General features: G+C 41.3%; 1 protein-coding gene across 11 annotated transcripts in view; it reads right to left on the bottom strand.

The window, feature by feature from the left end:
• PDE11A (phosphodiesterase 11A) overlaps positions 1-18,717 on the bottom strand; it is a 162,854-nt gene that overhangs the window by 35,292 nt on the left and 108,845 nt on the right. For 8 of the 11 annotated variants that reach the window (XM_079977352.1, XM_079977349.1, XM_079977354.1 and 5 more), the window contains 2 exons: positions 8,438-8,547; positions 1,700-1,790 (listed from right to left, as the gene is read on the bottom strand). In XM_079977352.1, the coding sequence (XP_079833478.1) occupies positions 1,700-1,790; positions 8,438-8,547 (201 nt within the window). Of the gene's footprint in view, positions 1-1,661; positions 1,791-8,437; positions 8,548-18,717 lie in introns of all 11 variants that reach the window. The other 3 variants (XR_013839322.1, XM_079977355.1, XM_079977353.1) reach the window with 2 other exon arrangements.

Raw genomic sequence — 18,717 nt, 5'->3', positions numbered from 1 at the left:
ACAGAGAAATATACATGTCTGATAAGATCCGTATGGGATCTTACAGATACCCCACTGTTGAGTGCAATCTATTGTGTGGCAACTCAGGACTGGGCCTTCTCTGTGGTGGCATCCCAGTTGTACAATTCCCTTCCTCAGAGGTATAACAGGAACTATTGGGTCATCTCCACCATACATTTAAAGCACCAAGTTCTGGGAATTGTGGTTTACCCATTACAGAGCTACAATTTTCAGCACACTTAACAAACTACAGTTTCCAAGAGTCTTTGGAGGAAATCAACGTGTTCTGAACAGATCAATCCTGGACATGTTTGCTCAGAATTAGGTCCCACTGTGCTTAATGGAGCTTGATCCAAGATAAGCATGTATATAGGATTATAGCCTTAGTAATTGTGAGTTAGAGTAAGACAATATGCTTTTTTAGTTTGCATATGTTTACTATTATCAAGATCAGATTTTCAACATATTTGGATTTGGCAAGAAGCAGTGTTAACTGAAGCAAATAGAAAAAGCCAGAGAACGTAAGAGCTGGGACCCAGAATAAAATTAAGAATTTGGCGCATGTGAAGGCTTGTACAAATGTACCATGCTTCTCACCCTCACCAGACTCAACAGGGAGACCTCATACTGTGTCAGAAAATGTTTCTAAGCCTCCAAATCTCAAGAGTGGTTCAGTAGCCAATGCAGAAGGGCAGGCTCTCAACAGAAAGAAGGAACTTGGAAGTCCCAATATATTTATAGAACATTTGGGGCATGACTCTTTGGATCAAGACCAAGGGTATATAAAGATTGGAACCAGCTCAAAAGTTATGGCCATCATAAACAGCTGCTAAGTGAAAGCATTATTTATTTCACACTTGGGTGTGTATGTGTGTGTGTGTGGGGGGGAAGCTTACAAAGAGAAACCACATCATTACCAACCTTTCTTTATATAAAGCCAATTGATAGTTTAATCTGTAAAACCAACCTGTAAAATGTACATGAGACTGCATCATCCTTGGTATTTATTTGCTGATCTTAGCAGAAAAACCATTCACACAGAATTTATTTTTATTTTTACAGTGTCATCTTTAAAAGCCTGCTTAGTGCTGCTGATGAAGGAGGATGTTAGAGAGGAAAAACCTATCAATAGTTTACCACACACACACCAATAGTTTTGTGTTTTCTGACTTGACGGGCTTATTTACTATGAATACCAAGAAGGCTGTAGAAAGATCGTATCATAGACTTACTGCATTAATCAAGACAGAGGCAATGTTAGTCTATATTCTGGGCGGAAATGTATTTATGATGCAGAACATTTAGTAGACTATTGTAGTTCTGATGGTGTAAACAACAAAAGTCAGAAACTTTTCAATCACATTACAGGCTGTTTGGATTTGTTTAACTTTTTTTGACACAGGGAGCCAATGTTATATATTTAACAGTTTTATAGCCCACTTTTCAGGCAACAAAGCAGCTTACAATCTATGCATAAACATAAATACAATACAATTTCAAATTATACATGCCCTCTCACAAAACCCAATGACATATGTATCAAGGGAATCTGGAGCTGAACCCAGGATCCCTTTGCTACCAGTTTGCAAAGAAAGGGACAAGTAATAGATACATTGAACTGATAAAAGAAAAGCAGGTTTATTTTAGATACTTATATTTACATAAGGAGAAGAGGTTGGGCATTCTGCTGGCTTTGTACCTCACTCTGAAGAATCATGACAGCGTGGTTAAAATGATGGTGCTCCAGAGTAGCAGAAGTCCCGTAGAGCTGAGCCAAGGCAGATCCAATCCTGGGGGAAAAATGCAACACACACAAAGGAGCCACACTGATTCTTTCCACATATCATCTATTCCAAACCCTGGCTCAGTGCAGGATCTGCAACTACAGCATCACTGGCTGATGGTTGCTGAATTTCTGCCAAAATACCTCCAGCAAAGGAGAGAAACACTACTCTGCTTTACCACTCATGAGTTCCTCTTTCCAAAAACCCCAGCCATGCTACAGTGAACGGTGAGAGAAGAGGGAATCCCGGCTGTGCCATGGTTTAAATTTCCCATAGCCACACCCCCTACCGGCGCTGATTGGACAGCAGGGCCACCCCTGGGCGTGCCCCTGGCTAGCGCCAGCACGAGGGGAGCATCAATCTTCACCCCCCGCCAGATCTCCGCAGGGTCCCCAGATGCCTGGCCGCAACGCCACCCACCGGAAAAGGTGACCAGACTTCATAACAGGTTGTGTTTTGCTACGGGAGCAGTCAGCTAGACACTATGTCCATTTTAAGCCACTGTGCTGATTACCACCATCTTACCCAAAGTTAGCAGACAACAGCAAGGCCTGTTAGCCCAATCTAGGATCTTGTACTGAAAATGCTGGAATATAGGCTACAACTCTGATCTTTTGGTGAATGCTCCTCAGACCAGTGGTTTTAAGGAGGAGCAAATACCCAGAGTCCTACACTTTGAAGGGGTGGGGCAAAACCTTGTAGAAAACCCTGCTTGCCTCCTCTCCTGCAGTCAGCCTGCCTTGTCTTTAACTCAGCAGCATTGCAAGTCCCTTCCTACAAAAAACACAAACCTTTGCCCACTTAAGCCAGATCCATCTGTATCAGCAGTACACCAGAACTGCCAAGCCATTTTTATACACTTGCTCAGTTCACTTAGGACATGAGGAGTCGGCCGCCATTTTGTTTCAGTAAGAGAGGAAATGAAAAGACCATCACAACTTCACAGGAATTGTCTCACAGTGAAATCTCTGCAAAGTGGAAAAATATTGTTCTTCAGTCTTTTTTGCTGGCTCTGACGAGAAGATGATGGAGGTGGCACCAGAAAATAACTCTGCTGTTTAACAGAATATCTGCTTAAGACATGGAAAAGGTTGAAGCTCTTCCCCCCTGCCTCCTCAAATGCAAACTTCCTTGCCCAAAGAAAACTGCTGGCCGCAATCCTATACACACTTGTCTGAGAATCTTCCTTCATATAGTAGGACCTTTGAGAAAACATGCATGGGATTACACAATTTCCCCCCTCTCTTCTGATCAGTGGGTTTTATGAAAGAATTTCTCTCCTGTGTTGGCTACTGACTGTTGTTGTAAGCACAACAGTAAACACAGCAGCAAAAAACGGATTTGGTTCACATCAACCCCCTTCTTTTTTCTTTAGCCAATCAAGATAGCACCACATCAATAGCATTCAGGATCAACAAAGAGAAAAGCTAAGGCAGTAAGAGAAGCAGAGACAGGCAAGCAGTGAAGGGTTTTAGAGAAATACACTGTTGTTGCACAAAAGAAATGGGGGAAGGGGGGACCAGTCCCTGATTCACAAGAACAATATGCAGACACTGGGCTGCCTCACACTGTGTCACAAGTGTCACCCCAATTTGTGTAGTATTAGCATTATTCTCACTGTACCTGTTGCATCTAGTGATAGGCCATTTTAAAAGCTGAAATTGATTTTTAAAAATACATCTGCGCTTTTCCGTGTTCCAAAAACATCTAGTAGGGTTAGCTCTCGTTTTCAGCTGAACGTAAGATTGGAAAAGACTTGGATTACTATTACAGTGATTTGATTGAGGGCCCTGCTCCCAGGAAGCCTCAAAAGAGTTCATTTCATTAAAAAGGGTAGTAGACAATTGACTCTTAAATGATTAATCACTATACTCTTATTTATCAGTGAACTGGCTATCACCAATTCACCATATGTGCCTCCTACCATATTGTCTTACAATTTTCTTTTGTGAGACAGGGGGTTGCATTTGTTTACATATGGAGCTAATGGCTTGTTTCTTTTTTATTTATGATTTATAGTCATGTTCTTACAGTGCTGTGTTGATGTACTGCATGAAGTAATATTCTCCACTCCAGTTACAATAAAAATTGACCGCAATAAATGCATTATGAGACATTTATCCATACTTTCATTGCAGTTTCTTGTATAGAATTAAGTGACGTGTTATTGTGCCTGACTTGCTTACAATCCTTTAAGGGCCCTCAAATGACTCTCTTGCCCACGACCCCCAAAACCCTAGGGTCACCTCGGAATGACTTTCCTAAAGTAGCTCCTATTTGATATACAATAGAAATGCTCTCTTGGACCACAGGTGCTTTATATACTCTTATTATAATAAATGAAGTTTTCTACATAAAGGAGAGTTGTATACATGCAGGGCACATACATTAAAAGATGCACAAAATATACAGTCATAAATCATATATATCCACACGCACTTTTAGGGTGGATGCAGCAATTACCTTTGTTATGTGTAAAGATACTATTAATACTATGTAAGCAAAATTTGCGGGGGACGCGGGTGGCGCTGTGGGTAAAAGCCTCAGCGCCTATGGCTTGCCGATCGAAAGGTCGGCGGTTCGAATCCCCGCGGCGGGGTGCGCTCCCGCTGCTCGGTCCCAGCGCCTGCCAACCTAGCAGTTCGAAAGCACCCCCGGGTGCAAGTAGATAAATAGGGATCGCTTACTAGCGGGAAGGTAAACAGCGTTTCCGTGTGCGGCTCTGGCTCGCCAGAGCAGCGATGTCACGTTGGCCATGTGACCCGGAAGTGTCTCCGGACAGCGCTGGCCCTCGGCCTCTTAAGTGAGATGGGCGCACAACCCCAGAGTCTGTCAAGACTGGCCCGTACGGGCAGGGGTACCTTTACCTTTACCTTTTTAAGCAAAATTTGCAAAGGGGAGGCGAGACATACAAAAAGTCTAGTGCCAATTACAACTTCATTCTTAATGTAAGCAGCAGCATATAGTAATAAACATGCTACAGTGAACAAGAAAATAGAATGGCATGAAAATGTAGCACCATCAACACCATGTGTATCTACTCAAAAGTAACTCACACTGAATTCAATGGGGCTTACTCCCAGGTAAGCATGTACAGGACTGCAGCCTAACAGTGCAATCGCACGCATGTTTACTTTCAAGTAGAGATGGGGGAATATTTGGTTTGTTCGCATTTTAATGCAAACCTATTTAATTCACACTTCCTGAAGCAACGCACTGAAACACAGCTGTCTCTTGAAATTCACGTGTCTACAAATTTTGCAGTGCTGTTCTCCAACCCAGAAATACGGGCAAACGTGTGTAAATTAGGGGACAGTGTGCATAAAAATGCACATTAGTGAAAACATTAAATGAAAGTGCATCATATTAAGGAAAATTGCTTACAAAATGTGTTTATTAGTGAAAATTGTATAGAAATGTGTTTATTAGGAGAAATGGTGACATATTTTCATTAGGACTTTTTAAAAGATTCACAAACGGATGTTAAAATACGTCGAACTGAACCTAACACTGGAAAAAGGAAAAACAGAGTAACTGAAATTTGCAGATGCATCCATTGCTACTTTGACTTAAGCCCAACTATATTCATGGAGCTTACTCCCTAGTAAGCATGTTTAGGATTGCCTTCTAAAGAATGGGTACTGCGATATTTGTGTGTGTGTGTGTGTGTGTGTGTGTGTGTGTGTATAGTAAGTGTGCGTGTGTTGCACATCATTTAAAATGCTAAGTTCAACCATTAAAGGGAAACTATGAAAAGTAATTTAAAAAGTGAGAAGTGTTCAAAGGTGAAAATCAATGGAATTGGTCTGTCACAATAGATTAATGTACGCCAGCATTTCACTTCTGGGATGAAGCCTTAAGTGAAAAGATGGGGTTTGTCGTGGTAGTGGTGGTTGGTTTTTTTTAAGAAATGAGAATAACAGATTATGCTAGGAAGGAACGGGGGTGGGTGGGTAAGGAGTCTCCTAGGAGCTTATACTACAAAGCTGCCCCATACTGATATTTAATCACCATGGGGCAGCTGTATTGGGGTGGGGTGGGGTAGAATGACTGGGAATCATAATCCCCCAGAGAAAACCATGCTGCGATGTATTAACAGAGCAATTTCGGGGAGCTGTGATGCTGTTTCCAATCACATGCCTCTTGATCTTTCATCACACTCAACCCTGGCACTTAAAAATAATGTTAGACTTGATTTTAGGAATGAGCGTATGACAATAAATTGTGGAAGTTACAAGTCCTACAGCTGAAGCTATGTCATGATGTGCCTTTTGTTTAAACTCTGCAGCGATTTCCACTGTATTATAGGAAGACTGTAAGCTCTCTAGACAAGCACAAGGGACAGCAAACAACAAACGATAGCCTTTGATTGATGGGTTGGTTTCCTCTTTAAGATACCTTCCTTCTTTTCTTTTGAAAAGGTAAATTGTGCATCATCCCCACAGAAAAAAATGGGACAGGCTAAACAGGGTTTTGTTTTGCTTTTTAAAGTCAAGTTGTCTGAGCAATGATTTATTAATCTATAATCTACCAGGGCATCTTGACAATTCAAAGGCCAGTTCATATGCAACTTTCTCCTTCACGTAGAAACACAAGCATGTACATCTTCACATATTTATTCTAGGCTCCAGCCACTTATGAAAAGGCTCTTAAGCCTGGCCGTAGGCTTGCCATATTTAGAAGAGCTAAAAAGAGGACACATTTGCCTACTTCTTCTTTTAACTATGGATCACTATGATGACTCTACCCATTAAAAAAAAGGATGTGTCCTGGAAAAAGAAGACATATGGCAACCCTAACTGGTTGCATTTAAACTAGCCTTTCACTGTCGAATAACAGGACTGGGGCAAGACTTTTGCTGCCTGTGAAAGAGAATCAAATGGTGCCTCCCAAATCAATGCACACAGTCCCCAAGGGTCATCCCACAAGCACCTCTTCCTCTCCCTGGCAGTAAAAGCACAATAATAGTATTGTTATAGATTTATAGGTGCTAGAAAGTAATTAAGGTTTGTAGTGTCAAAAGCTAATTTCAATGGAGGCAATAGCCAGACTCATGTGTATTTAAGAGGCCTGTTTGCTGCTGTTAATCCCCTGGAACTAGCATATGCAAAGAGTTAATTGACTTAGGCAAACTTCCTGACTTGTGTATCAGCCACTACCTTTAATTCTAGGCCATCAACATGTGTAAAAGCTAATTTCCTTTGGGGTAATGTCCCATTAGCAGGTCAAAATCCAGTCATAGTCGCAAGCACTATTTCCCATGGTATAATAGAGCAGAACGTAAGCATGAGTTGGTGTGGCGGATTTACTTAAATTGTATCTCACCTTTCAATCCAGTAGTAACCTTGGCTTATATAAAATACTGTGTCTGAGGTAGGGTAGGATCAAGCTACAACAACAGGCTAGTGAAAGGGCAGATACTGTATATGCAAGCCCTCACACTTACCCAGGCAATTGATACAGTGGTACCTCGGGTTAAGAACTTAATTCGTTCCGAAGGTCCATTCTTAACCTGAAACTGTTCTTAACCTGAGGTACAGCTTTAACTAATGGGGCCTTCTGCTGCCGCTGCACCGCCATTGCAAATTTTCTGCTCTCATCCTGAAGCAAAGTTCTTAACCTGAGGTATTATTTCTGGGTTAGCGGAGTCTGTAACCTGAAGCGTCTGTAACCCGAGGTACCACTGTACCAGCCACCCTTTCTCAACATGTTGTGCCCTTTGCATGTTGGCAAACTACAGTGGTACCCGGGTTACAAACACCTTGGGTTATAAACACCTCGGGTTACAGACTCCACTAACCCGGATGTAGTACCTCGGGTTAAGAACTTTACCTCAGGATGAGAAAGGAAATCGCGTGGCGGCAGCAGCGGGAGGCCCCATTAGTGAAAGCGCGCCTCAGGTTAAGAATGGACCTCTGGAACGAATTAAGTTCGTAACCAGAGGTACCACTGAACAACTTTTGTCTTGCTGGAGTTAAGTGCCTGGCCTGCTGTTGAGCTGGGCTGTGGGCAGCTGATTCAGCTCCAAGCGATCCACTGCTTTTGTGGACTGCCAGCTCACTGTCCTGCAAAATGGACCGTGGAGGACATAGCGAAAAACCTTCTGACCCATAAAACTGGAGTAAGAGCTACAGGGATATTACAAATAAGAGGTATCTCCCCCTGTTTTTTGTAGTAATATGCTCGTATTAGCCCAGAAGGACCCCGTTTCTGAAAGCACCTGTTTCTGTTTTGAATGCAATCAGTTATGTTTCTTTTAATATTGCCTGAAAATCTGCATAGCTGCAAAACAGAACCAAGAAAGACAGATGGGGAATTTTCTAACGGTCTCCATTTTGGCATACGCAGGTATGTAAATGAATGTGGTATTCCAAGAGTGGAACAACCAGATTCTGTGTCATGGTTTTATACAAGGCAAAAATTTACATGTAGCAAGCGAAATCAACAGCATGTTGCCAAAGTGATTTAAAGTTGTTGGGGTTTTTTTTTTGGGGGGGGGGGAAGAATAGGAAATTATTTGGGTGAATAGTCTCTCTTAAAGGCAAGCATAAAAATACTTTGCTGTGCAAGGCAACTTAAAATCAATGCTTTCTTCTGCATTCTTCTTCTAATACATGTAAGGAAAACAAAGAATTAAGAAAGAAGTAACATACTTTGCTTGGAAGGCATTGTTTGTTCCTCTGTGGTCAAGGTCATGGCACAAACATCCCACAATCAACGCTAAAATTTCAATTTCTGTCAGAATCTCCTGAAATCCTGCTGTCTGAAAACAGGGAAAACAAATATTGATGATATCAGTAACTTCAGTCATCCATGATGCCACTAAAAATTAAAACTGGTATGTAATAGGAAAATGTACAGAGATTGACTTCTTTATTTCTTAGACTATTTTATGCCCCCTTTCAGAGTTAAAACCCTTACAATGTAATTAAAATAAAATACATAAAATATGAAACAATTAATAAAAAATAAAAAGAATAAAACTAAACAAGCATTCAGACAAATATTCAAAGTTTGGCCCTCCCACATGGAGCTGATCCTTGAAAGACTCTCAGTGAAAGGATAATTTGATTAATTGGCGTATGTAAACAAAACTAGTCAGCTAAAACAACATTCATTTTCCCATTTTAAACTTTGGAGGTGCTTAATACAGGGCAAGAGCTAAAAGCACTTCTGAACTTTCATTTTAGAAAACAAGTAAGCACGCTGATGAACTTGAATTGCAACAATTTCTTTTTCTTGGACAAACAAGTTTGTTTTGATTCATTCATTTATTTGCTTATTTATTTAAATTTTATCCGACGATCACAGGGTCATTCGCAACATAAATACTGTAGTCTATATACTTTTGTGCAGTTGTTCTGTTCTGGAAAAAGTAATCTAAATGTAAGATTTAACATAATTTCCTTAAGAAAAAGAAAGCTAGAATAAGTAGGGTTTTAAAACCCGTTTTTAAAAAACTGTATCTATATATATATATCGATAGACAAAGAGTGCCACAGAAGTGGAACCACCACTGAGAAGGCCCTTTCTCTCTCTTGAATGCTTCCCTGTTACATCCAATTTACTGTTCTGAGCTTTGGAACCCATGAATGTGGATTCATAGTGCAAATAAAGCACTAGCCTTGTCTTTGCCAGTAATATACTTGCTCATACATCACAATATTGCCAAAGTGCAATTTAAAAAATAATAAATGCCTCAATTTCATCAGACACTGTGCTTTTCTGATGACATTGTAACCAGGAAGCCAGTTGGCCAAATTTACCAACTGGTCTCGCATCAGTAACTGGGCCATGGAGCAGGAAGCTTTCCATCTGGTGTGGTCATGTATTACACAGCTATCATGTTAAGAATGCCATAAGGGAAACAGTAAAGGAAGGGAAGCAGAATTAGCCATCTTCGATGCAGTATTTTGTTACTGCAATCTCCTTGCTGATCCTGTAAAAGTCTTTTATTTTTATTTTCTCATTTATACCACACCCATCTGGCTGGTTCTCCCCAACCACTCTTGTACGAGGCTTCACTATGCAGAGATAGCTGGGCATGGGATCAAGAAGGAACCTTCTTCACCGGTGCTGATGCAAGCCTCTCCCTCACCCCGGGTCTATGCTTTAAGACTTCAGGTTGTCCTTGCCTTTGGGTACCGGGAAGGCAGCAATGGCTGGTGCTGTTGTCCTGGAGGAGAACAGCCTCTTAGTGGTGCAGGAAGCAATGGTATAGAAAGAGGACACCAAGCCCCCAATAACTTTTCAAGCTTTCATCCCAGCCAGAGATGCAGTAACAAACTTTCCTTTATTTTCACATGCGTCCCTCCCCACCCCTACCCTCAATGTTTTGGACCGTAACTGGGGCAGATGTGAAGCATGATCCAAAATATCTGGAGGTCAGCAGGTTGGGAAAGGCTGATTTAGAGGCTTTTGTTGTCCTCAGTAGTGTAGTGTGGGCTGCCGGTGCCCAGGGCAAGTGTTGTGCCGCCCTAGTGGACCGGGCAGCTGGGGTGAGGGTGCATGCAGAGGGTGAACTGAGCCCGCCTCCAACAGGCTCCTTGCCCACCACCTCCACCCACCTGCCCACAAAACCAACCCGCCTGCTGCTGTGCCTCAGCTACCAGGGCTCCATGCCTGTCATGGGGGCGCCTGATTGCGCCCCCTCAAAATGTGTGCCCGGGGCCACAGCCCCCCCGGCTCCCCCTCTGGTTATCCTCAGTGCCCCATTCTATCCAACACACGGAACAGCATGTTTCTTCTCTACAGCTCTGGATAATGGGACTATGTCGCATCTTTCGGTGCTAGTTTCCCCCAGTTAAACTATGTTTAGCTATGTACATTATCCTGAGCTCCTTGGACAAAGGGTACGTTAAAAACACAGTAACGAATAAGTAGTGCTGACCTAATTTGCTAAGATGGTAGAACATAACAGGTACGCTTGCAGCGCCAGCATAATGCAGCAAGCCATTGCAATGTAATTTGATCCTTTTTTTATTTTTCTTTTAATCACCCTAATCCTTACTATCCGAAGCTCTATGTGCCACTAAATCAGCTCATTGGATCAGGCTATAATTTATTAATTTTTGCTTTCAGTAGATTTTATTTGTAAAATAAATAAAATTGTGTGCAAACTGGACGTTTCATGTCATAATTAAAGGACATTGGCTGAAAGCAGACACAACTCTTAAAGAATAAATTCAGCTGTAGTTGATCAAAAAAGGAAATCTTGTAATAAAGTAGGTAAAAATTATTACAAAAGCATCGTTTTCAGTGTATGCTGTAGGGGCAGGAAAATTATCTGCTTAGTAAGGCACTAGACAAGTGATTATGTTTCCCTTTGCTTTAAAAACGGAAACATGTAAAGGAAAATGCACAGTACAAGATAGGAGAGCAAAATTTATTTTCGCCAAAAAATAAATGACCTTAACTCACAAGTGTCAGAGTCTAAAGTGAGTTATGGAGGTCATTTTTTTCATGTGAGGAAATTAATTGCATCATACCTGGTCTGCTTTCATGTGCTTTGTTGTTAGCACACTGCATTTATGTATAATTATTTGCTATATTTATGAGTTGTGGAAAGAAAAATAAAATGTTGAAGAGCATCTTAAGAAATATGACTGTAAAGCAAAAACACACACAAAAAATCGGGCTGATCTTGAGGTTGATCCTACAGTCAAAATTCCTTACTCAAACGAGTAGTCTCATTACAATCAATGAAAGCAGTCATGGGAGTTAAAATGATGGATGCGTAGGTTGCAGCACCAGGTCTGCAGCTCTCAAAGGCCAAGCCATACAGGGGTAACAGTATAAATCACGGAACGTATAAAAGGACTGCAGAGCTGTGAAGTTATTTTAAAACTTTAATGCTGCATTGCATAGCAGGACTCCCTGATGGAATGAAAACACTCACAGCCATACACAGCTTAGGCTGAAACTGTATTTTTGAAAACTGTGCGTTCCTCTTCACTCTTTGTAAATGAATTTAGTGGTTGCCCCACTTTGGGTGCTAGAAAAGTATTAACAGTTCTGTTGATGCCATGTAACAGACAGGACAATACAAGTCCATGTGGTATAAGTTGCCACAAATTTAGCTTTAATAGCAGCAAACCATTGTGAACATCAAGGGTAACGTGCATGGGGAATTGAACCTCTTTCTCCCAATCAACATGGCTTGGTAATCCAAATCTAGGCAGCCCAGCACCATAAACCTAAACGAATTGCCACCGTTTGAAGGAAGCCACCATTCTACGTGGTAGTGGGATCAGAGCCTCACAGCGAGGAGGAAGTTAAGCCAGGGATGAGAAACCTGTAGCCTTCTAGATGTCCCAACAGCCTCAGACTCCATTTTCTGCCAACCTAGCAGTTTGAAAGCACACCAGTGCAAGTAGATAAATAGGTACCGCTGCAGCGGGAAGGTAAACAGCGTTTCCGTGCGCTCTGGCTTCCGTCATGGTCCTCCATATGCCAATAGCGGTTTAGTCATGCTGGCCACATGACCTGGAAAGCTGTCTGTGGTCCAACACCAGCCCCCTCGGCCTGAAAGGCGAGATGAGTGCCGCACCCCATAGTCACCTTTGACTGGACTTAACCGGATGGAGGTAATTTATTTACCTTCTACCTTTACTTCAAAACATGGACATGCAGAATGCACTAATTAAATTTTTTAAAGCAACAAGAAATTATTAAAACCCTATATTTTATTTTTGGCCTAGGCCATTAGAAATAAGTTCTCATGATGGTACTCTGATTTTCCTTTCTTCAACTTAGTAACCTCCAATATAACCTGGAATTCCAGGCTCAGTGATGTATCTAAAAGCGTCTTTGGAGTACAAACGTAAGTGATTCCATAGCAGTCCTACCAGAGCAGAAATTTAGTATATAAATCATATAGATAAATACAAATTCAGTAGTGATGGCTTTATATTTATCCCTTGATCACAAGGTCTGCTTATCATTACTTCCATTTAATCTTTGATTTACATACTGAATATATGTTCAGTTTCCAAAAATTGGAAGCAATTGTAACTTTGCATAGTATTGGGCTATAAAACAGCACAGAGTTAGACTAGATGACCCTCCTGGTCTTTCCAAGCAACATAATCTTTTATTTCTATAATATATCTTACTGAGATCAGTTTTCTATAAATGCTAAAACTTGGGGGTGCATTCAGACTTGGGGATTTTTTGTTTTCCTGGTTATAATGCTAGTGCTTCTGTGCTGGTTTCTACTGTTCTTTTTATACTGCATTACCTGTTGTGTTACGTAACTGTGGCTTTGAGATCAAAGTATCTCCAAGTCACACAAAATTTCATTTACACCAGTGGGCATGGTGTGACACAACAGCAGACCTCATCGGACATGCCACCACATTTTGTGTGCAGGCGTGCTTCTGTTTCTCCTTGATTCCCCCATGAAACAGCAGGAAAGAACAGCATGCCAGAATACCACCCCAAATTACATCATGTGAGTGCGGGCGACGTGATCCATGAAAACCGTGGGGAAATTACGCTGCAAAGCTCCCACAATTTTCCAGGTTAACAGGGTTGCAAACATTTATTTTCTGGAAGCAATTAACCTGAAAATGAGTGCAAAACTTCAGTTAAGAGTCCACTAGATTTCCAGGAGGGGCATTTATGTTGTGTGAAAAATCACATCAAAAAAAACACAAAGATTATCAGGGAAGGAAACTTGAGAGGAAACAGAATAAAGTGCTATCTGAGTGGAGCCTAGGTTAGGTGCCCAGTATCATGTAATGTACTTAGTAGGAAGTAGGAAGAAGTATTAGTAGGAGGAAGCATTAATTCATTAAAAAGAAACACACATTCTTTTCTCCCTTGCTATCTATTATTCATTACCCTTCTGTCTCTCTGAACTTGACCACACTGACATCCCCAACATCGTTTTTAAACTTGTAAGATCCACGTTTAAAGATATATAAATAAATAAAAACCAAATAACGGGTCAGTGTGTTTACTGTAATAGCCAGTAATAAAAGTGCTGAACTGCAGCTCTTCAGCATAACCTCATTGACAGTATTACTATAAAATCTAAGATAATAATATACGTGTGTCCCCCACACATTACCAGTAAGTTGTATAAGATTATTACATTCCATAAGGAGCTGTGTAATGCTTAGGAAGAAAAATGAGCAGAATGGCAAAATATGTGCTTATATTTCAAGGTGTCTTTACTTAAAGTGTCTATTGTTCTGGAGTTTACTTACATCTTTACCACATGTAGGAACAGTGCTAATGGAATGGCCATTTATGAGTACAAACTGCAAAGGGAAAAGTGATTCTTCTAGAAAAACATTACACAATGTGCATATCAGTCACATATAAATTTATCCTTTGGCCTTTTACGTTTGGTCTTGTACTTTTAAACTCAATGGTACTGTCAGAAATCTGATGCATACTCTGTATACTTTATGCGTAATTAAACATTCTGTTCAATTTAGGTTATTTTAACCGCAAACAACCAAATTGCTAGTCTTTATTCAGGCTTTCAAAAGATTGATAATAGTTGCATGTAGTGGAATGTGGCAGGATCTGTTCCTCCCCTATGCACATTCATTAGAACATCAACAGAGGTTCTCCATGTATGGCTGTACATGGGGTGGGCAGGGTTGAAGGGCTTTACAGATATTTCAATAAACATACATAGGTTGGGGGGGGTGGATCCTTCCATTGAATTTTGGTCCCACCAGCAGCTAAGGTCATTATCCCATTCTGAACACTTGAAAAAGCTTAGGTAGCATTAGAATGAATAATTCCGAACCCTTCTGGACAACATGATATTAGTCTCAATTTCACTTTTTAACATATCTTCAACTCTAAATGCTGACTAGCCAGAAGCGCAACTGTGCTAAGTCTGTTGAGAGAAAACATCAGGCCCATGCAGAGCTTTGTCTGAGGCCCAGGGTGGGAGTCTTTTTAGAATAAAGTTATAAACTAAAAGACAAAAAGAGAAGACATTGCCAGTCCCTGGTGGGGCCCCCTGTTTGGCTTAGCCCTCTGAAGCTCTGGGCAAGTATACCCAGCTTCCCCGCCCCCTCCAGCTGTTGCACAGGCCTAGAAAACACCAGAGAATCCTTAAAATCAATACACTTATCATTGTATGAGCATTTTGTAGGCAGAACCTACTTCATCAAATGCATAAATGTGGACTGTTATGTACTGAAGTTCTCACCCTGGGCCAGCAGGGGGATACTGTAGATAGTTCAGGTCCACATATGCAAATAAGGGGTCGAAAGTGACGTTCAGTGATTGGATAGTTACAGAAAATGGTTACTGTTGCGTTCTAGTGGAGCTCTATATAAGCAGGCTGGCTGAACCCTTCAGCTCAGTTCTGTTCTGGCCTGTGAATAAACAAGAGTTGTTTGAAGAATCACTGTGTCGTCTGATATGTTCACCCACATCTTAACACGGACAGTAGAAGAGGTGTGTCAACTATGAGATTAAAAGATAAAAGGAGCAGATCCAGTCACTTGAAGTGAAAGAATCCCACAGATGTAGAACAGCGCAGGCACGTGCACCCTTGGTGTGCCAGACAGAACTGCACAACGCTGTGCGCCACACAATGCTGTCGCTGTGACAGGCATAATACTTATGATTGGACTTGTCCGACGTTGTGTCATTGTATTTTAAAAGCAGCCACAAGAGGGCTCCCATTTTGATCAGAGTAGCAACACTGGTGGAGAGCCCTTCCCCTGAACAATATTCCCTTTGAAACTCCCCCCCCCCTCTATTAACCCTGGAAGGTGAAACGCAAGTGCCTATATTGTGTCCATCTTTCTTCTGAAAGGGAGCTACCAGCAGCCGGACTGGTGGAGATTCAGAACAGCGAAGTGGCACAGAAGTACTGCTAGTACCACAGCTCCAATCCAATTCCCACCAGCAACCTGCTCCTTCTGAGTTAACATTAAAATGGTGGGAGATCTTACCACATCTGTTTGGGACCTTAAACATTTCCAGACTTTGTTGAAACCAAGGAGAACAGCACCAGTCTGTCAATGCATTTTCTACTACATTTTTATTTTTTATTGTAATGAGCTTAAGGTCAGAAATCTCTCAAATGAAATGTTCAACCCTTGGTTTCTATGTTTGCTGTGCTTAACATTCAAGTAGTGTCAATACTTCTCTTTTAGACTAGTCAGTCTGTCTTGTGTAGATCTGTATAATACATTTTTTGGGCATATATCATGTTGGCGGATATGGAAGAGAATTGAGTCAAAAGAGTATGAGAATAGATACAGAAGGGAACAGAATTTGTTCTCTGTTCATGGCGAGTAGCCTGTGATCTGTATACCAATGGAGGCCTTTCCTAAGATTGCTTCCGGGGCAAAGGCTTTAACTACGGACTTTATCTGCTATTGCTGTCCTCTAGTAGGCCTAGCACATCACATTATTCACACTTCAAAAAGTATGCATAGTTTTATTTTGAAGGAAACGCAGCTGTGCAAGACCCTGATCCACTAAACTATGGTTTATTATACACATTCCACCAAAACTTGTGGCCAGTGAAGTCAGGATAAAAGTTTATATGGAAGCAGACTTTCAATTCCATCATGTACATGTTTACTGAGATAAAAGTGTCACTGTGCTCACTGCAGCTGACTCCCAGGTAAGTGTGCACAAGATTTCAAGTGTGCCTAAAACTGAATGCTCAGTATTATTGCAGCACTAGGTGTTTCTTTTCCATCAAGATGGAGCGCTACAAGTCATTCCCATAACTAAAAGTATCTTAGTTGAATATGTAAATACACACATATTCTAGAGTCGCTTCTGGAGTCTCACATCTGACTAAGAACTACACAGTGGTACCTCGGTTTACGAACTTAATCCATTCCATAAGTCCGTTCTTAAACCGAAACCATTCTTAAACCGAGGTGCACTTTTCCTAATGAGGCCTCCCACTGCCGGTGCCCTTCCACCATTCGGCTTCTATTCTTAGACCGAGGTAAAGTTCGCAATCCGGGACACTACTTCTGGTTTTGCGAGTTGTAAACTGAATAGTTCGTATACAGGGCTGTTCTTAAACCGAGGTACCACTGTAGTGACATTCCAACAAAATCCTTTTAAGGCCTAATTCATATAACCACTTGCAACTGTACAGGGACTTTTAGTGAACTTTAGGCAACCATCTCATGACAGGGATGTGTGTGTATTCCATTTTTATGAATGGGGTCATCATGCAACCTACAAAGGTGGAAGAAGGAAGGGTTGTTGCATAGCAAGCCATTCACAATGACAGATTCCCCATGACTCTCTGCCAGTGGGGGATAGTGCCTTGTTGTAGAGAAGAAAAGGTCATGTGAATTTGCTCTAAGAGTTGACACATAAGCAGTGCAGGCTGAGATTTGGGAAACAGTTGTTTGGGAAATAGCTCGCATTTGGCAGTGTTTTGACAATTAGCTGTGCAGATATTCACAGATCCACAGCCAACAGATAGACGTTTTAACCCTATCAAAGCAAAACAACAACAACAAAAACAAAAACCCGACACTTTCCAAACAATTGCAATTCCATTTGATCCTGCTGTTTGGTAGTTATTCAATCCAGATGAAAAGAAGCTGTTTCATCAAACGATAAAACATGCTGTCATACCTCACCAACTCCAGAAAGAAACCTAAAACAATTCTGGCCTTTGAGCTCCACCTAGCGGAAGTCTTGCATTAAGGTCTGTATTGTTATGAGCAAAAGCGGCAGCACAAATGTGAAAGCATTCAACAGTACAGTTATCAAGCAGGTTTTGATTTTTATGTAGCAACTTTAGCAACAAAATATAAAAATGAAAACCTTCAAATAATTTATCTAGGTTGTCAAACATGATGCTGGATCAGCTTAAAGTGCACAGATGAGCAGACTGGGGGCACAATGCCATGATTTAAGTGCAAATATGTACATGTGTGTGTTTTATTAAATGTGGATGTCTAAGGGGAAGTGGGGAATTGACAGCTGGGAAGGACCATCAACTCCAAACTTATTCAGTGAGTGAGGCCTCATATTGTCAAGGTGTCCGTGCTGGCAATTTGTCTACATTAAAAAAAAACAACAAAAACTGAAAGTATGTGATCAGCACCTTGCATAAATGTGATGTGGAAGTAATAATTCTCGGTGTCTTGGTTAAATTTTCTTATGCCTTCCCCAAAGCCAAAGGAAATTGTTCGCCTGTCTTCATGAAGCTGGTTGTAAACACCTGCCACCGCTAAGAAATTTTGGCACCCTAGAATAAAATGTTAAAATAGCATACTCCCTTGTCCTCCCATTACATCCTTGAACCCCTGAACCTAGCAGCTCTTCTTAACCAGTTCAACCCAGGTTTCCCTCCTTCGTCACCTCTTTCCTTCACCTGAAATGTCCAGTTTACCTGTATCCTTTAACTGTTTCCCCACCACCATAATATAAAGGCTCCTGTTGGCAGCTGCAGCTTACCAGTTAAAGATTCCAGTTTCGGATAAACTGGAATGCTCACTTTACTATTCCCACTGAAGTTTCTTTGCCAGCTGCCTGGTCCTTCCTTACACTCTCTCACCATGTACTTGATTAGCAGCTCAGCGCTCTTTGGGGCATTAAAGTACGTGAATCTTCAGACCCATTTAAATTAATGCATCTTAAATTCTATGGTTACATGCCCAAGTCCTAATTTCCTCAATGGGAGCAACACGCTGAACTTTCTCTGGATTACGGGCACATTGGCAGAGTGGGGATTTTATGAAGCAATGACTTCTAGGCACGCGCTCTCTCTCTCTCTCTCTATATATATATACTGTATTTTTTGCTCTATAAGACTCACTTTTTCCCTCCTAAAAAGTAAGGGGAAATGTGTGTGCGTCTTATGGAGCGAATGCAGGCTGCGCAGCTATCACAGAAGCCAGAACAGCAAGAGGGATTGCTGCTTTCGCTGCACAGTGATCCCTCTTGCTGTTCTGGCTTCTGGGATTCA

This window comes from Podarcis cretensis (assembly GCF_951804945.1).
Source record: "Podarcis cretensis genome assembly, chromosome: 1".
NCBI classification, from domain to species: domain Eukaryota; kingdom Metazoa; phylum Chordata; class Lepidosauria; order Squamata; family Lacertidae; genus Podarcis; species Podarcis cretensis.
This window is presented reverse-complemented; position numbering and strand designations above follow the sequence as displayed.